This window comes from Euprymna scolopes, chromosome 37 (genome assembly GCF_053919585.1).
Source record: "Euprymna scolopes isolate OS-2025 chromosome 37, ASM5391958v1, whole genome shotgun sequence".
Classification (NCBI taxonomy): Eukaryota; Metazoa; Mollusca; class Cephalopoda; order Sepiida; family Sepiolidae; genus Euprymna; species Euprymna scolopes.
In genome coordinates this window covers 53,499,568-53,522,960 of record NC_136518.1, presented here as the reverse complement: position 1 = coordinate 53,522,960, position 23,393 = coordinate 53,499,568, and the positions used below count along the sequence as shown (strand labels likewise).

At 33.9% G+C, this 23,393-nt stretch overlaps 1 protein-coding gene across 3 annotated transcripts in view; it reads right to left on the bottom strand.

Moving 5' to 3' along the window:
• LOC145261197 (uncharacterized) overlaps positions 1 to 23,393 on the bottom strand; it is a 133,486-nt gene that overhangs the window by 51,184 nt on the left and 58,909 nt on the right. For all 3 annotated transcript variants that reach the window (XR_013864420.1, XM_080119522.1, XM_080119520.1), the window contains exons 18-21: positions 16,945 to 22,923; positions 9,017 to 9,085; positions 5,095 to 5,200; positions 2,228 to 2,316 (exon numbers count right to left, since the gene is read on the bottom strand). Coding sequence is in view for 2 of the 3 variants with exons in the window: in XM_080119522.1 (XP_079975648.1) it covers positions 2,228 to 2,316; positions 5,095 to 5,200; positions 9,017 to 9,085; positions 16,945 to 22,923 (6,243 nt within the window). In the remaining variant the exon portion in view is untranslated. The remainder of the gene's footprint in view (positions 1 to 2,227; positions 2,317 to 5,094; positions 5,201 to 9,016; positions 9,086 to 16,944; positions 22,924 to 23,393) is intronic.

The window sequence follows — 23,393 nt, the reverse complement described above, 5'->3', positions numbered from 1 at the left end:
CTGCATTAAATGCCGTTTTGTTTAAGCTTAAATGGCTTGCTTATTTAGGATCTAATAACTATAAGTAACATTTTATGCAAATAAGAAATGTTTGAATTTTCAAATAAGAAGTTAATATACGATTAAATATTAGTGTTTGGAAAATGCTTTGTTTGATTTTATATTCTTTTCCAAGTTGTCTGGCAGGGAACGAGGAATAAGGAAGGAGTGTTGTTGAGTCGATTTATTGTTGTAATTATATATTGATTTTATTTAGTTGTTTATTTTAATTATTAAATACATTTGATATATTAGTACATGTATTAAATGCTATTTTGTTAATATTAGTATTTTATTAGTATTGCTTTTAGTCTGTGTGTGCAAATATTTTTACACATAATTTTGGTATTAGTAATTTGTATATTTCTCATTTCAACTAACTTTAGTATTGTATTATGAGAGATGATGTGATGTTGAATGGCACTGGTTTCTTGTAGGTGATATTTAGGGCTAGGACAACAGCATATTCTTTTCATTGTTTTGACTCTAGTGTGTATCCATTGATATCTTATATGTTTTTATATAGGGTGATGTGGTTCTCCGCTGATTAACTGTGTCTGTGTTGGATATATACCCGAGAGTCCCAAAACTAGGAAAAGAATATGCTGTTGTCATAGCCCTATTGATATGCAAGACATCTGGAAGTCTGTGCTATATAACCAGATACATGTATATAATCACGTGTTCATACATGTTGTCTACGTTCATGTTTGTATCATTGTCCGTATCGTCTCTAGGGTGTTGAGTGTATGTACATGTCGATATGTGTTATGTTTAGTGTGCATATACCTATCAGTTTGTATTGTTGTAATGTTCTCTTTCTGTGCGTATAGTGTTCATTGAGTAAATGGCAGAGTTGGGTGCGGGTATATATATATATATATATATATATATATTCAATAAACAAGAACAACAATCAACACTCGGGTTATATTTTATGCAACTTTATTTCCTGTCATCACCCCTCCTCCCCATCTTGGAGTTGCACATTTCTCTTGGTCTCTACATCTTGCTATAATGCGGATGTTAGCTTCCACTGACCTCAATAGACAAAATCTCCCGAACCAACTCCCGACCTCTCTCTGACTGAATAACGTACATATATTAAAACTATCCTTTTGTTCGTTCAACTCTAACGTCAGAGGTCAACTTTATTCTTATTCTAAATTAAGTTTCACCCATCTACATTCCAATGTAGTTTATTATTTACAATATTGAATTCCATTATGACTCAAACTAATCATTTTATTTTCCATCATTCCTTTTTCGTTATCAACATTTTGTCTGAATTTTTCCTACTAGGCTTTGCTTGGCCATAAAATATGCTTAAATATATTTTAATTTGTACAGATTTTGTATACAATATTATAGAGTCGTGATTTCAAAAGTAAAAAATTTGGGTGTCATCAGCTAGAATCAAAACCAAAATTGAAACTGTAGCATTCAAAGTTGGTGGCGTTACCATTGTTACCAACGTGACACGCATATGAACTGATTAAAAATTAAAAATAAACTAAAATGACTGTACAAAATGTATGATGATTTTTTTCAATTTTGACCCCTTAAAAACTATTTTAACCAGTTAAAGACCCATAAAAAAATGGTTCGTAAAAAATCCAATCATTTGAGGCCCCTAGCACTGCTCTGCAACTTTTAGTTTCGGAGGAGATAGAGTTTGAAAATATGGAGACAGACAGACATATAGCCTTTTATATATCAGATTTCATAACCTTCATAACCGCTACATATTTATACAATAATAATAATCGCTTAGGTGACTTGGCGATGTCCGGGAGTCCAATAATTCAACAACGTGGCCAATATAGGTACTATATGAATTCTCAGATTGGTTTTATATATAAAAGATTAAAAAATAGACGCCTAAAGAAGCATCTTGTTTACATTAATAAAATTGTGCGACAAATTCTTGTTTTTCTGCTTCTACATGATTTTGATTATTTTCTTTTTTATCGTAAAATAGAGTGCGATTTTTTTTTTAAAAAATGCAATTTTTAAAAAAATCTCATGATAAAAATAAATAGAAAATTAAATCCATTATAATTTATTTCTGATTCTTCATAAAAAATTTTTTGTTTTCTTCTAAAAAAATAAATTCATGACAAGAATTATTTCCTATAATTTTGACACAGACATGAAAACTAAAAGAGTACATTTGAAACAGTCTTACCACTGATTTGTTGAAATCATTATCTTCCTGCTTGTTTTCTGAGGGTGGCATTAAATTTTCTGTGGGTGTTGGAGATCTTTGGTTAATTTCTAAACAAATGACAAAAGAAAAAACAAAAGGAAAGACTCACCGTTAAACAAAGATAAAACAAAAGTCTTTTTTTTTTTTTTTTTTACAAATTAAGCAAGGAAAACTCCCCCTCTTCACCTCACATTCTTTTGTAAATTTTTAATTTTTTTAACTAGTGGTCACCATTTATCTTCTTCAGATGTATTTTGTCAAACAGTAACTTTTTGTCAAACTAAGAAATCTGCACAGAATTTTGAACAGAACCCTTTATTTAATCCACGAAAGTAGCAAGATTTTGTTATGTCAGCCATGACTTGATAGAAGTCCTAAGTAATTCCGATTTGTATTTTGAGTATCGCCTGTATTGAGGATTGAACCTTCAACCTACAGAAGAGTTTCACTTTTACAACTAAAATTTTACCATGTACTTTATCCATTACATCAGGATTTTGTTCAAAATTCTGTGCAGATTCACAAGTTTGACAAGATACATCTGAACACGGTCGGTGGTTATATTGACCAACTCATTGTGAAAATAATACTGAAGATAAGAACAGTTTGAAGAATCCAAATAATACAGATAGATTGTTCTTGTTTTGTCAGATAGAAGCATCAAGTAACATCTTCATTTTATTTTTACTAAAAATAAAAATATCATTTGCTTAACGCTTATACCTGCTGTAAGGATTGTCTAGAAGACTGGAATTGAAAACTGATATTTACTAAACACCTTTATCCATTTTGTTACGTGTTCATGTAGACAATTAGTGCATAAATTTTATTATTTTCAAACCAACCTTGTTTTGGAGGTGTGTTAGATAATAGCAGGGTTAAAAGTTAAATTAGCTTTCATCAATCTATTTATCTATCCAGTGATATTGGTAAAATAGTTTATATTGTTCTTGGAATTATTAATGTTTACAGAAATTAGCTTAGTTAAATATAAACAAAAATAATTAGATCAACCTTGAGCAGTTGCATACGTGACAGAGGATGTCACGTTAAAGAGACATGACTTTTAATCATAAGAGACAATAAGTTTAGTCAGTCAAGAGTTTGAGTTTGGTCACTACAGTGAACAGACAAGCTCTTTAAAGTCTGGGAAGCAGGGCTAGAAAAGAACAAGCATGTGGATATGCAAGCAGACTCCTGTGAATACCATTAAAACAGCTGAAATAAATTTATATTTTAAAAATATAAAGTATTGTTCTGTGTTTCACAAAAGAAGAAAATTCAGGTGTGTTATGGGTTAATGGTGTTGGTTGTCGTATGTTTCATCACAGAGCCCAACAGTGAAGACAGAAGAATTCCTGGAGAAAGAAAATGTATGAAGCATCTTATTCTTTTTCTTCAATAATAACTACCTTTTATGTCACATATCTCCATGTGATAACCCCTCTATACAACATATGTCTATACGTCAATTTGATACATGGCTATACAGCAGATGTACCATTGTCACTAATGATTAGAATTGTACTTTGCTTCCATATTATTTCTGAGATCATTCAGGCTGCCAGCCAAACAGAAATATTTCATCATCCTATACAGTACGTGAAATAAAGTGATCGTTTGGGAATAGTAAGACACAATATGAGTAAATAAGGCTCCTAAAATTCGTACTAGAATTGTCTGCAAGGACCCGTGGCACAGTGGCTAGAGTACTTGGAAAAATCAATTGTAAAAGTGATATTCATCTGAAGGTTTATGGTTCAATTCTCAGTGTAGGTGATTGAAAAATACAATTGCAAATTACTTAGGACCTCTATCCAGTTATGGCTGATGGAACAAGAGCATGCTACACCACTCGAAATTCTGTCTAAATTCCAGAGTTCGACAGAAATATTCTGGAGTTCAACAAGATAAATCCAAATGATACAAATGAATAAATAAGTTGGATGAAAACTATGTACATCAAAAATAATTATTATACAAAAAAAAATAAATAAATAAAAAATAAACATCCATTGAATTTTCTATTGTTAGCATCCCAAATGCAAAGGCAAAAACTGTTTTTCAAAATTCTATTTTTATCAAAAAATTACTTCCCCTGTAATTATTATTTGTTTTTTGGGTACTTGTACAGTTTAATCAAGACATTAAAAAATGAAAATATCGAAAAAAAGTTTAAATTGCACGTATCCGTAAAAAAATTTAATTTAATTTCATCAAATAGTCTTTTTTTTTTACAGCGAAAAAACAATTTGTTATGATACCAAGAAAAAGGTTCGATTTTTAGGAAAAATAGCTAGTAATAAAGATGGAGAGAGAGAGAGTATCGGCACTTTACATGGAGTTATCTCCCGTGGAGTGTTCAACAAATTCCATAATGGCTGACTTCAACACGCTCTCATAAGAACATGTTTTTCCGCTATAAAAAAAAAAAAAAAAAAAAAAAAAAACTACTCCACCAAATTAAATTAAATTTTTTTTCTGGAGATCTTCAGTCCGAAACGGATACATACAATATATATTTTTTTATTTTTTTTTTGAATGTCTTGATTAAACTGCACAAGTACCGTTTTTTTTTTTTTTTTTTTTTTTTTTTTTTAAAGAAACTCTATTCCATCTAACACTAATTGTCCCTCTGGACTTCTTGTCCATAATGTAACTTCCTGAACATGGCAGCTTAAATTTATAATTTTTTTTTTTTTTCAGTTGATTTAACTTCACATGGAACATGACAGTTCTACGGCGAAATATTGCCACAGATAGGCTGGGACAGTATCTATTCTGCTTTTCTTTTTTTTATTCATTTATTTTTTGTTTGAAATATTGTTTTCAAAGAAGTTGTTTACCTGATTTTTGCATAACTGAATCATCGATCGTATTGTTCCGAGATGCAATATGGTCTTTCAGCTGGTCCAGTTCAGTTTTGATACTTTGATTACTTTCATACAGGAACTAATGAAAAGATAAATAAAAAAAGAATAATTCAGTATTAAGAAAATGTGGTGCCTGTGCAGAGTAGTGGCGCTTTAAACTAATATTTTTCAGGTGAAAACATTGCGTACTTACATGCCATGTCAAAATTATTATAAATTCCCCAAATTATGGAAAACAATCCAATAGAAGATGTGCTAGAGGTATATTTAACATAAAAAATCATCCACAATTACAGACATTGTGTTTAAAAATGGCGGATTGCAATTATTTAGTAAAAATTATCGACGCTTCTACAGAATTGGAACTAAATTTTGTAGCAAAAAAAAAAAAAAAAATGTTTTTGGATAAAAAACAATGGTTTCAACTCATTTTTTTTTTTTTTTTGTTAATTCTAAAAATTACAATGGTAGCTTCTAAATTATGCAGTCAAAATTTCCTGAATTATTAAACAAAACATTAATTGTGTTGGCAGGAGGAAAGTTACCGCCAACTTGCTTAAATCAAAATGGAAAATTACCTCCGTTTTGAATTTTCCTGTGTCTTACAATCATTTTCATCAAATTCTATTTTTATTTTCTTTAATAAAAAATTTTCTAACTTATTGATTTTTGTAATTTTTTGATATAATCATCTTAAAAATTTGAGGAATACATAGATACCATTGTTTTTGTGTGAAATTCAGTTTTACGATTTCTGAAATTTCGTCCCAATAGTGTAGAAGCGCCAAATTATCAATTGCAGTTATCTCCCCTGGATCTTGCAAATACTTCTACATTAAAACATACGATAAAACGCTATAAATTGTTAAACTCATTAAATTTTATTTTTACTTGTAATTATTTTTCTACCAGATCATTTTTCATAATTTTTGGAATTTATACTAATTTTGACATAAGTAAATATGTAATAATATTTTCACCTGAAATATATTGGTTTAAAGCATCACTATTCTACACAAGCATCAAAAATGCAATTATCAAATAGAATGACAAAGCCATCCAGACTAAAATATATTAAATTTTATTAACAAACTAAACATATAACCCCCACCCCCCAGAAAGGTCTTTTTTTTTCCTCTTATCAATTTGTTCAAGCTGGCGATGGGGCATCCTACCAGATGCCAAACATTCACCCACTATTCTTATACACGGTGTCCAAAAAGTCACTGGAAGGTTTTCTTTAAATTTGTCTCTTTATTTTGAGTGACTTTTATATTCCAACCAAGAGATCTTTTCAAGATTCTGATGCTCCCTTTAAGTGCAATTGTTTGAATCTCTCTTGCACTTGGTTTACCAGGTATATTTGCCAGGTAGCTTTTGAAATCCTATTTTATGAGTCAGTTACTCCTATAATTACTGGGATGATAGAGATTTTTTTAATTTTTTTTATTACATTTTCACCCCAAAGAAGGCACATTGCCACTTTGGTGTAGGGGGCTACTATCAGGGGCAGCAACTACTGGGGCACTATGTTGGGATTTGGGCAGCAAGATGTTGGTTCACGTTGCACTTGAACTTCTGCATGTCAGTACAGTTAGGGAAGCAGGAACCTGGAATGGAATTCCAGAGTCCAGCGGTTCTGAGGAAGAAACTACTGGAGTAGAAAGATCTTTTACATCTAGGGATCTCTACTGTGTGAGGGTGGGATTTAGCTGCCTGTCGGGTTTGTCGAGGATGTCTACATCGTGGGGGCACAAGTGTCTGCAGTTTGTCAGAGCATTCACGTAGAAAAGGCAGAGGGATGCAACATTTCATCGATGGGACAGAGGCTGAAGCTTAGATGCCAGTTCAGGGCCTATCAGATTGGCGACTCTTTTTTTAACCTTGTCTAGGAGCGAGAGACTAGTAGCAGATGCACCAGCCCAAATGTGACAACAATACTCCATACATGGGTGAATGGTGGCCTTATAGAGGTACAGGATACTTTCAGGTGTCAGTAGTTTTCTAGCATGGTAGAGAGAGCCTACCTTTTTCGCAGCAGCCCTGGCAATGTTTTCAATCTTCCCAAGATTCCATTTTCTTTTCATGTCCTACATAAGACACGAGTATCTCATCTTTTCCCTCTGTTTAACTCAGCATCATTGGAACAACGAACTTCTACTAAGGTTGCTTCTTCCTCCTTGTCTCACATCACTATGTCACGTTTATTAATAGCTCCATTTTCAAGGTACTTGGTTGTAGGAATTTCGTAGACATAGTGGATGGTGCATGTCTTATTTCCAACTATTCTTTCCGATACAGTAAAGCCCCGGCATATGGCAGCCCTAGGATATGTTTCTTTTCAGGTTACAATGTTGAATACAAAGTTTTTCTGTCCCAACCTCACGGTGTTATTTATGTTATTTGATTATATACATGTGTATTATATACTGTATTGTATTTTATTACTAATTCTTAATATGTTCTGTATAAAATTTTGCTTAGATCCCACCATACAGCGATTTCACCATACAATCCCAACCCTGGAACAGATTGATCCCGTATCCCAGGGTTCTACTGTACTTGACATTTGTATGTTTAACTTTAAGTGTTTATGTAAAAATAATTTCATAAAATCAACAGTTGGTTCTTACTGGAGCACGTTCAAAATGGATGTTTCTGTTTAGAGCACAACTAAACCATGATACTTGACTTTTGCATTTTAAACTTTACGTGAAGCCATTATTTACACATAAATTAATAAAATCAACAGTAGATTCTGTTTTTCTGACCCCTGGTTACAGTATTTGCCCCACCTTACAGTGTTATTTATAATATCATTTGATTATATACATGTGTATTATATACTGTATTTTGTTACTTATTTTTAATGCAGTATCCAGGGGTTCTACTGTATATGTTCCCAGGACTTGCTGCTACATTCGATATTTAACTTTTTACTGATCATTCAGTGGAGATATTTACAAACTATATTGTGTCACATCATATAGTAGCTGTCCCCCAGCAGAACATTATAACTGGATATCAGGTGGCTCACACTCTCCACTTCCGGGTGGCAAAATCTGCACTTGTTATTACAGAGACAACTCATCTTTTGAAAAACAATGTTCCGTAATTTTGTTTTCAAATGAAATACATTGGTTTAAAGCACAACTAATCTGTACAAGCACTGGAGACTCATATTTGCCTGATTGTTTCCGATTTACAGTAGACTAGAAATGGCAGAACCGTCATCAAACAGTCAATTGGACATTAAATGTGATAAACATTTTACCCAATTAGAAATTGGGGTCAAATGTAAATAATTTGTTTAATAATTTTCTGAAAATCATTAAACGAACCAAATTTATTTCATTAAAGTTTTTTTTAAGATGGATCAATTTTTTCAGTGATACATTCAATAGTAAGATCTTAGAATAATGATAAATTTGGAAAAATAATTTGTGTGTTTTTCTTATTGAATTATTTGAATAATTTAACAAGAGTCAGATTTATTTATAAACTGATTAAGGTGTAAGTGAGGCATCCTAGAAAAATGAGAGATGAAGGGAGAGCATCCTAGAAAAAAACAAGAGATGCAGGCGGTGCATCCTACATAAAAAGAAAAATAAGAGACGCAGACAGAAGCCTCCTGGCAAAGAAGAGAAGCTGGCAAAGCCTAACAAAGAAGCAGGCAAAGTTTCCTAACAAACAAGAAATGCAAGCGAAGCATCCTAATGACACCTAATGACATAAACAATACATTTTAATAACTCTAGAAGTAAACATGACATCCATTATATAAAAGATACATAAATAAAAATTCAAAAATAAATGTTGAATCAATTTCTTAAATTTATTTTATGGATGCTTTTAAAATTTTTTTAAGTTTGGAATTTTTCAAAAAGATCCTCACCTTGCAAATCTCTTCTTTGTATTCCAAAGACTTGTTGTGGCTTTCTAGTTGTGATGTGAGATCTTTCACCTTCAAATGAAAACAGAAAACAGGATTTAGCAAATAGGTAAGAAAAGGTTTCATAAGGGGATAGAATATTTACTTTGCTTTATCAATGAAAAAATTTTTTTTTTTTTTTTTTTTACACAGTGGTCACCACTTATCAAGGCCCGGAAGCCACTCAGGGATAAGGGCTATTGCAAGTACATTACGTTAGTGTGGAGATTTGATGAAGTGTTTACTTAAGGGGGCGGTTCATTAGGAATTTGTTAACGTTGGACTTGAAGACATCCAAGTTATAGTCAGGTGGGAAGCAGGCAGACGGAATAGAGTTCCACAGGCGTGCAGTTCTAAGAAAGAAGCTTTGTTCATGGAATCCACGATTTGATTTAGGCACAGATAAAGAGTGGGGGAAATTTTTCACAGTGGATTCAGCTAGATGGATGTTTTTTGTGAAAGATTGGCGAGGGGGGACCAGAGATTGGAGTTCAGACGAGCACCTGCCATGGAAATAAGGATAAAACAAGGATAGGCTCGCAAGGTCTCTTCTGTGGGAGAGAGGTTGCAGGGTAGAGAAAAGGGCATCCCCCACTAAGCCACGAAGTCTATTTTGTACTCTGTCAAGGCAGGATAGGCTGTTTTTAGCAGCTCCTGCCCAGATATGGTAGCAGTATTCCAGTAATTAAACTGCCAGAATCAATGCTACATGTGGGACTGTGATTCCTAATCTGTAGTCCAGTGGTCCTTAGTCGTCTGCCGTAAATAAACAATATTCTCATAAATACATATTCGTTTCATTTTTTTAATGACAAGAAAAAAGGTGAAAGAATAATTTTTGGAATCGGAAATACATTTCCCCAATCATGATACCACAAAAGTCCAGATTTTTCTGAATCTGATTAATCGTTCCAACACTTATATAATATACAGTTTATAAAATTTCATTCCAATTACCACAAAAAGTCAATCCACAATGAATTTTTTATTAATATTTATTTATTTTTTCAGTTTTATGGCAGAGATAGCTGTAGCTGCCACAACACAAATCATCAGCGACAGTAAAATATTTTAGACCGTCATGTATCTCTGATGATTTGTGCACTGGCAACTATGGTTATATCCACAAGATATAATAAGACGCTGATGGAAAAAATAAAATATTAAAAAAAAAAAAAAAATATCATGATATGGGATTGACATTTTGTGGTAACTAGAAGGAAAATTTATAGTATATATATGCTCTCTCTATGTATATTTATTTCTGTAAAAATATATTTTCTTATAATATATACCAATCCTTATTTAGAAGCTCAATGTAATTACAGAGCAATATAGTGAATAAATGACAAAAGACTATATTTCAAAGTTCATGATGTTGACCATCTTATAATTCATTCCTTTAATTCAGTTGACATTTACAATTCTTGACAGTATCTGATAATTAATTCAGACCCCACAGTTCTTGATGCTCTGGTGGCCTGCGATGAAAGCTGGATCTACTGCTATGACGCACAGACCAAGAGACAGTTCCCAGTGGAAGCATGCTGGCTCTCCTATACACAAGAAGGCCACAGAGCAAATCAACCGAGAAACTGATGATGATCCCTTTGTTTGAGAGCACGGGCATGGTCTACATGCACTGGGTTTCTACGGAACAGACAGTCAACAAGGAATACTATGTTGAGGTTTTAAGAGAGTTCAGGAAGATATTCCGGCGAAGGAAGCCAGCACTCTTCAAATCGGATCAGTGGCATCACCACTGGGACAATGCACCAGTCCACAATGCCACCCTCGTCACAGACTATTTGACCAAGATGGGCATCAAGACAGTTCTTCACCCTCCCTATAGTCAAGACCTTGTTCCCTGCAACTTTTGGTTATTCCCTAAGCTCAAGGAAAATCTTAGAGGCTGTCATTATGAGACAACTGAGGAGACAATAGAGGATGGGATGAGGGTCATTGACATGCTCACACAAGAGGACTTCCATGGAGCTTTCCAGAAGTTTCTGATGCCAAAGACGATTCTTGTAATTGTTTATTATTTAGTTTGTTTTTCGTTTAAAACTTAATTTTTCATTACTGCTACTAAAGATAAAATTCTAAGTATATATTGGTTTTAAGCTACAAACAAAATTAAAATGTATAGATCACCCACACAAGTGTATTTTTACGTTCACAAAAACATAACACAAGTTTTTACGATAATCTAAAGAAAAACAACTCTAGAGCTAAATATTTAGTGATTTTAAAAGAATTGGAATCGGGAAAAACTTTGGAATTGTCCCATCATTAATATACATTATACATTAACTCAATCACCATTCAATTTTTTTCTTCTTCTCCACTCATTTTTCTTAAATTAGCCCAGCCTTGACAGTTGAGTTTTAAATTTCTTCATTTCTTTTTTCTTTGCACACCTTATCTTTCTTTTAATAATATTATTTGAACTCATTCCCTTTTCCTTGTACCTATTTGTGAATTATTCCACGGATTTCTGACCTTTGGATTACTTTGGACCATCTTCCAATTACGCGATTCCCTTGGATTTTACTTGTGGAAATGGAAATTTAACCAACTATTTTTGGATTTTACCGTTATTGGATATTTTACCCTTCACCAGGCCATCCATTCACGTGAAATCACCTTTTTCTTCACCATATTTCCTCTGCTTTACTATTTGTTACCAAGTAAGATCTATGATTTGTAGTTTCATCAAATACTTTTGCAAGTAAAATCCGATCCCGCATTTTGCTAAATCCTACCCTCTGATGATAAGGAAAGTATTTTTCGAAACTCTGCGGATTAAACACTATCCACTTATTTAGTGCTTCCTTTTTAAAATTAAATATTTATAACTCTTTTTCAAAGTGTTTTTTTAACATGTTTTATTAACTACTTGTTCTTATTAATATAAGCTGGCCTCTTCCGATGGAGAATCGGAACCTGTAACGGTATCAAAATCAGGAATTTAGTACAGAATCATGAAAAATTTTTGAATCGTTCCATCATTAATATAGATAAGAACAAAGAATTAATAAAACATGTTAAAACACTTTAACAAGAGTTAAAAACATTTAATTTTCACAAAGGAAACGCAAATTAAGTGGATTGTCCTTAATTTGCAGAATTTCGAAAGAAATACTTTCCTTCTCAATTGTAATTCTTATTTTATATGTATGTGTGTGTGTGCGTGTATAGAGAAATATGTTTTTTTTTAACTATATTTCACCTTTAATTCATACCAATCCTTTGTAACAGTGCGTATGAGTGCGGTGAAAAATATCGACAGTAGCGAAGGATAGCCAGCGTACGAAGAAATTAGCTGCAACAGCAGCGGAATTAAGCACACACGCAGGTTATTAAAAAGTGTGCGTGAGAAGAGGAAGGAAAGAAAAAGGAGAAAAAATGCAACACGTGCTCGAGGAAAAAAGAAAGTTGATGTCAATGGAAATGGACGTGTGAAGTCGCGGATGAGAAATCGCTAGCTGTAGCGAGTGTGCGGTTGGAAGGAAGGAGAACTGCCTGCCAGGCTAAAATGGATACGTGGCAGTGAGAGACTTTCACAACAATTATATAATAATGACGGTAATAAAAAACTTTGGTTGAGAAAGATGCCAACCCAGATTTTTATTTATTTGTTTGCTCATTTGCGACGAACGACCATGTTACAAATTTATCACGCTCAATGTAATTACAGAGCATATAACAATATATATATATAAGTTAAGGGCATAATTATTGTATCAATCAGTGAATCTATTAAGTGATTGATTTCGCGCTACAAAACAGATACTGTCAAGAATTGTATAAGTCAACTGAATTAAAGGAATAAATTATAAGATGGTCAACATCATGAATTTTGGAATATAACTTTTTGTCATTTATTCACTCCCTCTCTCTCTCTTTATATATATATATATATATATATATATATATATATATATATATATACAAGTTATGAAAATATATATAGTAATTAAACTACACAGAATATTCTGCGTTTCATTCTTGTGAGATTTGTCAGGCTTACTACCCAGCTCTACCTATGTAGTATTGAGCACTGTTGAAGTAAATACTGAAAAATTTATGCATAAAATTATGTCTTTGTATATTAATTTATGCGATTAAATGAAGTATATATATATATATATATATATATATATATATATATATATATATATATAAGCGAGATAAGACACTGATAGAATTCAGATGAAAATCCTGATAGATATTACTTGAAGTATTACTTTCAAGGTGATCTTGCCAAAAAGGAAAAGTTCAATATTTAAGAATAGAGCAATATATAAGTTTCGTGGTTTAATTTTAAATTCTGAAAAAACAACATATAAAGACATATATTCGATTTAAGGATTTATTGTTTGACAAAAGGAATATATAGAAGGGGTTATTTTAATTTCCTTAATCCGTGGATTTTCAATAATGGCTCATATCATCAGAGGAAATGAAATGCGGTTAGCAAAATGTTCAGCTGCGAATGGGCGCTAATTTTCTGCCCACCTGGATTTATAACCCCGAAGGACATTGGACTCCTTCCGATAATGGATTACCCAGGTTTTATCAACTTCTCTTTTCGTATAATTTTCTCCAGATAATTATCCACAAACACTCAAAAAACTATTTTCAATAATTGTGCTGAAAAGCAAAATTAGCGTCCATCCGCAGCTGAACATTTTGCTAACCGCATTTCATTTCCTCTGATGATACGAGCCATTATTGAAAATCCATGGATTAAAGAAATTAAAATAACCCCTTCTATATATTCCTTTTGTCAAACAATAAATCCTTAAATCGAATATATGTCTCTATATGTTGTTTTTTCAGAATTTAAAATTTAACCATGAAACTTTATTAGTCATCCACGTACAGTACTGTTTCGCTGTTTCACAGCTCATCAGTGCAGCTAGACAGGCAACTACCTCAAGCCAGGTTTGAAACCTGACCGTCTGTACGACAGTCAAGGCTCCTAACCATTACGCTATTAGCGGCTGCTGAACGAGTAGTGAATTTAACAATGTTTTGACATCGTCCGAAATACCTCCGCTCGCTTTGTTTACACAAAGAGCGTCGCTTATATGTTAATGGTAATTTGTGTATCACTTCTCAATATGCTCAACTCAAGGTGAGGAGCATTATAGTCATCCACATATCCTAGGATTTCAGTATTTATTAATCACCGTTTTTTTAATTTTAAACTTATATTTCTAACATTATCTTCTTTATAACAATCTCAGTTCAATTTCTCATTTATTTTTCTTCAATTTTATAAATTGAATGTTAAATTTATTACTAAGATTTTAAAATGGTGCAACAAATAAATAGAAACTAAAATAATTATAACTGAATAAAGTGAATTCATTTGATAGCTTTTAAATTTAGTAATCGCCCATTTTCGTATTTCTACTTTTAAATATTTACAAAATAGTTATCTCCCTTAGAACATAAAGATATTACGCATGATAATGGAGACGAGAGATAAAAAAAATTAAAATAAAATACTTAGATAATGATAAGAATTGAAAAGATAAATTTAAAATTTAAACTATTGACATAACCATTATGGGATGAAGAAAAATTTTAATTAATACTATTTAAATTAACCATTTAATTGCAGTTCTTTCTTAAGAAATAACATGTTAAGAAAAATTAATTAGTAGATTGTAACACGCAAACAAAGTTTATAAGAAACCATGGTAGATTGAGGGAGAAATAGTGGAATATTTAAATCGAAACCAGAATTTGAAGGCGTAGATTAGTATTTGGGAAAGAAATCAATTAAATAAATAAATGTGGGAAGAAAAATAATTATTAAATTAAAAAAAACATACACAAAATATTAAATTAATATTAAAATAGGTAATTGGTTGAAATATCATTTAAAATGTAGAAATATGAAAATGGACGATTACTAAATTCGAAGGCTATCGAAAAAAAATAAAAAATCAAAAAATATAAGAGTGGTGTAGAGGTAGGTCCAACTGTTTGATCTCTTAAAATAGACATTATTAATGTATTCATATATGTATAACTAGTGTATTTTGCCGTCTGAAGAGTAGCTATTTGAGAATATTTTTAAATGACATATTTAAAATTGTCCAAATGTGTTACAATTGTCTCATAACCATTTGGCTATGAAACAATTGTAACGCATAAGGAAATATACAATATGATGCTCTTATTTTATATTTTGTAGTCTTTATTTTTGTGAAAATATTATATGCATGCTCAATTACGAAAACTGATAATCATGAAATAATAAATAATTGAGTCAATTTTTACTTTGATTTTATTGTATTTATTTGCTTCCCCAGCAAAGCAAATTAGGCACAAGGCCGTTTCTAATGTGGGGTAAAAACCAGCTTGGCAAAAAGGGGGCACTCTTGTTACCAAAAATAATACATGTCCCAGTATAGAGGGTTTCCCCTCCATTGACTGGTACAAATTATCTTAAGTGCAGCATCTGCAGAACAGTTACTACACTTTGATCCCGGCCCGAAGGCCAAGAACAATATTAGATTATGAACATTACCAAAATTTTAATATATTAAAATTTTGCTTAAAAAAATTGATATATATATATATATATATATATATATATATGTTTGAATTTGTCTGAATAGTCTTAAAATAATTGTAACTAACAATGAAATACACTATTTGTTGCTATCAACCTATTCTTTGAAGTCTTCGTTTTTGTTAAAACAGTATATATATATATATATATATATATATGTGTGTGTGTGTGTGTGTGTGTGTGCTATAATGACATTATCTTCATAAATTTATAACATAGCCATTACGTCACAAACGGACAAACATGTATACATATATATTAGGGACGATTCCAATATTTTTCCCCGATTCCGTACTAAATTCCAGATTCTGATTCTCTAAATATTCAATTCTTCATTGTTATTCTTCCGGATTACCATAAAAACACATGCTAAATGTGCAGATATTTTCTTAATTGTAAAAATAAATCCTTGTGGGGGATGATCTATAGATTTTAGTTTTACTGATAGTTAAAAACCAATTATTTATTATTTTATCATTACTACCAGCAGTGGAAGATTTTGCTTTAAACAAAATCAAATAAAAAGACAATTAAAAGAACTGTTTTTGACATCGGAAAATAGGCACAATTTTTTCCGATACTATCAATAGTTCTGACTTTTCTTAGTTCGATTAATATATACTAGAATACCTATGCAGGATAGGTAAATTAATTTCCCTGAACAGTCCTGTTTTATACCATTTTTACGTTCTCTCATTAAGATTGAGATATAATAATACTAAATCTTGTGTCTAGAATCCTTATTCCAATTTTCATCAAAATTCATGACATTATCTGCAAATTCTAACAAATGTCTAAAATTTAGGTTGAAACTAAATAGGTCTTTAAAAAAAAAAAAAAAGAAAAAAAAAAGGAAATTCAGAGAACTTTGTTTAAATGACTATGGATAAAATTCAATGAAATATTTAAATTTTTAAACGCAAGGTTATGCTCATATTATATTCTTTTATAACCTTTCAAAATACTAGAAAGAAACTAAAATTTGAGGAATATTTATTAATTGATGTCTATTGTTAAAATTTCACAGATATTAGAGATATCTGGATTTTCAGAAAGGATATCTACCCAATTTTTTAACCTCCTTCACATAGAACTAAATATAGCTCCCATTTGAATCCCTTATGCCTATTGGTCATGTTCTAATATACATAATGACCAATTAATTAGTTTGAATCCTGTACATCCTTTCTCTTGGCAACCCTTCAGCTGCGAGGATGGTAGAACATATTGAAAGAGATGCAACCTGTATCATTATCATCGATTACTTTAAAAAAAAAAAAAAAAAGACAAAACTTACTTTTTCTTCTTCAGCTTGTAGTTTTTCTTTTAAAGAATCACATTCTTCAAGAAGGGATTGCAATTTCTTTTCCGTTTCTGACTCTGACAACTCTAATGATCTCACTACATTGGAATGCTTCTGCAAAATTTCAGCCAGTTCAGTAGAAAGCGCATCGCATCGCTGCGATTTCTCGGCAAGTTCTTTTTCAAAGACAGCTGCAGCGGCTACCTGTTCCTTCTCCAAGCTGACTACTCGTTCAGACAGGGAGTTGCATTCTTCCATCTTGGCAGCTAACTGGCCCTGCACTTCTTCGAGTACTTTCATTTTGTTCTCATACTCACTCGACAGTATCGCATAAGCTTGGAATTTGTTTTCCAATTCCTGGCTAAACTTCTCTTCTATGCTGCTAGCCTGTTCTTTGAGAGCAGATATCTCTTCAGACAGCTTGCAGCAATCTTTGGTTTTGGATTCCAATTTTTTCTCCGCTTCTGCTAGAGATTCCAAGTTTGAGGTCTTTACAGCTTCAAGTTCTGCAGACAATGACGCACATTCCTCAGATTTGGATTCAAGCTCTTTCTTATTAACGCTCAATCGTTCATTCAACGTGCTCAGTTTGTCATTCTGTTCATCAATTTTGATCAACGATTCCCGTAGACTGACATTTTCCGTCTCAACTTTGCTCAACTTGGTTGTCAAATGTTCTTTCAACTCGGCAAAATCGGTCTGTTTTGACTCCAATTGAGCCCAGATGGTTGAAACCTCCGCCTCTTTCACAGCAACCAAATTTTGGGCGTTCTGCTTCTGATCCTTCAGCACGGCAATCTCTTCCAAAAGTTTAGCATTATCTTGAGATTGTATATCGAGTTTTTCTTGCAATGAAATCATTCTCTCTTTGGAAGTGAGCAGTTGTTGATTCTCATCTTCGAGGTTCAGTAGGGAAACCTTGATGCTTTCCAACTCGGCTTGGAGAGAATCAACTTGTTGATTCAGCTCTGAGCACTCACCGACTTTAGCTTCCAGATCGTTCTGTGTTGTGAACAAATCTTTCTGGACTACTGACAGCCGATCGTTTTCTGCATTCATATTTAAAAGCAACGTGTTTATGCTCTCATATTCTTTTTGAAAATTTGACAATTCCTCGGCAAGTCGGTCGCATTCAAGAGATTTGTCCTCTAGCTGTTGCGCCGTTAGGCATTGCTGTTCTTGGGCACAATAAAGAGACTCTTGGAGGTCATTCATTTGACTGTTCATTTCAACCATATCCTCTTTTAAAGCATCACACTCTTGATGTAGGTTATGCAGTTCGGACAGACTATATGCTAACTCGGCCTTGACTACCAAAAGATTCTCCTGCTCTTGTTCAATTTCACTTCTTAAACGAGTATTCGCTTCTTTCATTTCTTCCAGCTCGGTCACCCGTTCCGCAATTTCTTTCTGCAGTTCCTTATTCTCATGAGCAGACTCAGAAGAACCAGAGCTGGAGCGTTTGATATTATCGACAAGAACGTCATAATCTAAAGATTTGGCTTCGAGTTCCTGAATCGTGTCCTGCAGCGTTTGCATATCAGATTGTCTTTGCAATTTCAGGTTTTCCAGTTCCTTCTTGAGGCGGCCAATTTCCCCGGAGAGAATCACACATTCCTGAGTTTTGGTTTCCATTTCTGCCACCAATGTTTGTTTGTCATGAGAAATCATAGATAAATCCCCAAAGACATCCTTGTTACTTTGGTTCAACTGGTTCTTGTCTGCAACTGTAGACATGCAAGATGGTTCCTCTTTTAACTTCTCCTGTAAATTACTTTTTGTTGCTATCTCTCCTGCAATACACACCTCCAAGCGTTCAGGACACATCTTCAGATCATATACCTGTTTAGTGAGGGATTCACATTCTGAGGTTTTAAGGCTTAACAGCTCTTGTAGCTGGTCAACCATTTTATGTAATTCCGTTGATGGTTTTTCAGCTGCAGATTCAAACACACTTTCTTGAACAGAACTAAAATCTTTGGTAGAAGAATCTTCTTGCAATTGACAAGCTGATTCTTCATTCTTCACAGTTGGTGCTGCATTAAGAGTTTCTAGTCTTTGGCTCAAAGAATGGCATTCTTCGGTCTTAGAATTCAACAATTCTTCCAGTTCGGATATCTTCTCATTCAAAACACATTTTTCTGGCTTAGAACCAAGCAGTTCTTCAAGCGTAGAGATCTTTTCGTTCAAAACACTACATTCTTCAGTTTTAGAACTCAGCATCTTTTCCAGTTCAGATATCTTCTCATTCAAAATACATTCTTCTGGCTTAGAACCAAGCAGTTCTTCAAGCGTAGAGATCTTTTCGTTCAAAACACAACATTCTTCAGTCTTAGAACTCAGCAATTCTTCCAGTTGAGATATCTTCTCGTTTATAACCCTGGATTCTTCAGTCTTAGAACTCAGCATATCTTCCAGTGTAGAAAATTTCTCATGCAAAACACCAAATTCTTCCTTCTTAGAACTGAGTATTTCATCTAAAGCAGATATTTTTTCATTTAAAACACTGCACTCTTCGGTCTTAGAACTAAGCATTTTTTCTAGTTTGGACACCTCATTTACAATGCTAGATTCTTCAGTCTTGGAGCTAAGCATTTCTTCCAGTTTTGAGGTCTTCTCATTCAAAACACTGCATTCTTCAGTCTTTGAAGTGACCATTTCTTCCAGTTCCGATATCTTCATGTTTAAAATGTTAGATTCTTCAGTTTTGGTACAAATTTTCTCCTCCATTTCAGAAAGCTGCTTGCCCAAAGATGTGCATTCTTGCGTCTTTGACTCCAGATCAGCTTGACACTCAGACAGCTGATTCTGAAGTGATGGGTCGGCAAGTTGACTGTAATCTTGGAGTTCTTCAAGAGACATTTTCAGGACCTGATAGTCATCTTGGATATTGGCAAGTTCTTTCTGTAACTGGCAGCACTCTGCAATCTTGTCTTCTAATTGGTGCTTGCAGAGCGATAGTTCTTCATTATCACCTAGGGTGGTTGAAGTAGAGCCTTGTAGCATGTTCTTTTGCGTCATCTCCTGCAGCTGAGTAGAGAGGATTCTACATTCTTCCTTCTTGGCGTCAAGCTCTTTTTTGAGAACATCGAGTTCTTGCTTCACATTAGTCGACTTTTCTGCTTCAGTATTGTCATTTATTTCTGCGCAGATTTCAGTTGTGGTTTCGACATCTGGCCTTTTGCCATCACCTGAAACCTTTTTGGTATTTGTTTCTTCGGAAGACAAATCCATTTTATCGTTCAGAGCAGCCACTTCCTGTGCATGCTTCGATTTGATAACAGAAAGCTCCACTTCTAACCGTTCACATTCATTACACTTGGAATCACGAATTTGCTTAGAATCTTCCAGTTCTTTCTCCAAGCTCTCCATCTCTTTCTCTTTCGATTTAAATTCCTCCCTCAGGGATTCCAGCAATTCTTCAGACTTTGTCTTTTCCTGCTTAAGGTTTGATAGCTTTTCAGATAAACTCTTGCAGGCTGACATCTTGTTATCATTTTCCATTTGAAGGGTTTTCATCTCTTCGGAAATAACCTTATAATCAAAGGACTTTTCTTCAAATTCTTTCCTCAGCGAATCCATCAGCCCTTCCTTGGATTTTTTGTCTTCTTTCAATTCGGTAATCTGCTCTCTCATAGAAGAACAAGCCAAAATCAGATTTTCATTCTCGTTCTTCAGATTCTTCAGTTCCTGCTTCAATACTTCACATTCTTGCACACTAGCCATTTCTTTCAGCTGGTTGCATTCCTCTCGTTGAGCATCAAGCTCTTCTCTAAGTGATTCCAACAAGGTAATCTCAGCTTCATTCTCAGGAGTTTGAAAGATGATTTCACACTCAGCATCAGCATCTTCACCATCTTCATTCAATGTTTGGCTTTTTTCTAATTCTTGATCAACTCTTTCTGTTTGTTTCAAACATTCCTCTGACTGGGTCTTCTCATCTATCTTAATATGATCCTGCTCTTCGGAATGTTGGGCCAATTTCTCTTTGAAAACAGAAACTTGTTCATTCAGTTGGGAACAATCTGTCGCCTTCTGTTTACAGTCTTCTTCAGTAAGGACCAACTGCTGCTGCAGTTTTTCAATTTCAGCCAACTGTGCCTCAGCCTCGGCTTGCATAAGAACTTGTCTTTCCTCAGCATTTCCAAGACTATCAGCAAGTTTATCATATTCCTGCTGGGCCTGACCCAGTTGTTGATTCAAACTTTCATATTCCTGTTTGCTTTCAGCCAGTTGTTGATTCAAACTTTCACATTCCTGCTTGGCCTGACCCAGTTGTTGATTCAAACTTTCATATTCCTGTTTGCCTTCAGCCAGTTGTTGATTCAAACTTTCACATTCCTGCTTGGCTTGAGCCAGTTGTTGATTCAAACTTTCACATTCCTGCTTGGCCTGACCCAGTTGCTGATTCAAACTTTCATATTCCTGTTTGCCTTCAGCCAGTTGTTGATTCAAACTTTCACATTCCTGCTTGGCCTGACCCAGTTGCTGATTCAAACTTTCATATTCCTGTTTGCCTTCAGCCAGTTGTTGATTCAAACTAACACATTCCTCCTCTCTGACTTTTAGGGTTACATTTATAGCATCCAATTCTGCCCTCATCTCCAACTCTACTTCCTCAGAACATTTTTCCCTGTCGGTTATCGAATGCTTGACTTCACACAGCTCTTGGGCTTGTTCTGCAACAAGCCGTTCTAGACCATTCCGCTCTTCCATCAACTGAGCGTATTTCTCCTCCAATAGAACCTTCTCCTGTTGCACATTGGACATCTCTGCTGACAGATCATTTTGAGCTTCTGTACAGATATCTAGCAGATCTTCAGATTCAGACAAATTCTTTTCAGTCAGATTCTGCAGCTTTTGGGTCAAATTTTCACATTTCTTGGAGTTAGTATCTAACTGCTCATGTGAAGAGTAATTTGCCTCTTGATCTGGACTTGAACTATTCACGAGTAGAGACTGCTGGCAACTAACATCTATTAATCTTCCCTGTGAAAGTTCAAGGATGAGCTCTTCTTTAGCTAGTAGTTGATCTTTGATTTCGACCAGAGTGTTCCTCATGGCTACCACTTCTTCATGAGTAGCATTTAAATTCTTTTGCAGCATCATGCATTCATCCGTCTTCGATTTAAGTTGATCTTTAAGATTATAACAGAACAACTTGTTGATATTAAGATCACTTAAAGCCTGGCTCTTCTTAGCTTCCATAGCAGCAAGCTCAGTCTTCAGAGACTCCACTTCTTCTGATACTTTACTGTTCTCCGTACTAGAGCTTATATTCTTCGATTCAATCTGTTCTAAATACACGGCCGATTGTCTTGAGAGGTACGTAAATTCTTCAGATTTTGCCTTCAATTTCTGCTGCAAAGACTCTTTTTCTTGTGAAACCTCTGAGAGCCGATTTTTTAATTCAATCACTTCTGGATATTCCAGGACGGGCGTCTTATCTTCCAAAATCTGTGTCACCTTTGCATTCTCTTGCTGGAGAGTTTCTAGCTTTTCCTTCTGCTCATTCGTTTCCCCCGACAAGAAGCGGACCTCATCGAACTTGTTTTTCAGCTGCTCTTTGCATTTTTCAAGATCCCGGGTGAGCTTTTCGATCTCCATTTCTTGCCCTTGGATTTCAGACTGAAGAGTAACTGTCTGTTCTTTCAAGCTTAAACAGTTCTTGCAGGATGTACGCATCGAACGGCTCGTGATATTGCTTAGGTTCATCAAAGGCCGATCCATGGATCGGCGATTGTTACTTGTCATGGCTAACTGACTCTGCATGAGAATAAGTTCTTGTTCGAGGTTTTTCACACGTTCCTGGCTGCGTTCGAGATTGGTGAGCAGGCAAGCGTTCTCGCCCTCTGTTGATTCCACACGTTGCATCAGTTGCTTCTTTTCGGCTTGGAAAGCACGTACAGCTGCATCATGGTTAATGCGCTCTTCCTTTAATACGCGACGTTCCTTTTCAAGTTGTTTCTCTTTCTGAAAAGTTGAAAAATATATTTTTAATTTCTGGAAAAAAAAAAAAAAAAAAAAAAAAAAAAAAAAAAAATGAATAAAAAGCAAGCCATCTTAAACCCTTCTCTCATATATATAAGAGCCATTCTAAAAGTAAAGCCCCCTATTTTTTAACTTAAAAAGTTAAATAACTACAAAGATGAAAGTTGTACCATTAAAACGAGCGACCTACGTTCCAGACATTATTTTTCTACATAGTCACCACCATTCTTAATGTACTTTTGCCAGGAATTCAATGCCACATCTCTGCTTTTGACACACACCATGACTTTCTTAGAGTAGCAATATCAGAAAATGTACAATTTAGTGTTGAACAAAGTGCATACTACTACTTAACAATCATAGTCTTTAAATCAGATTAGTAGATTAGTGCATACTACTACTTAACAATCATAGTCTTTAAATCAGATTAGTAGATTAGATTAGTAATTAGT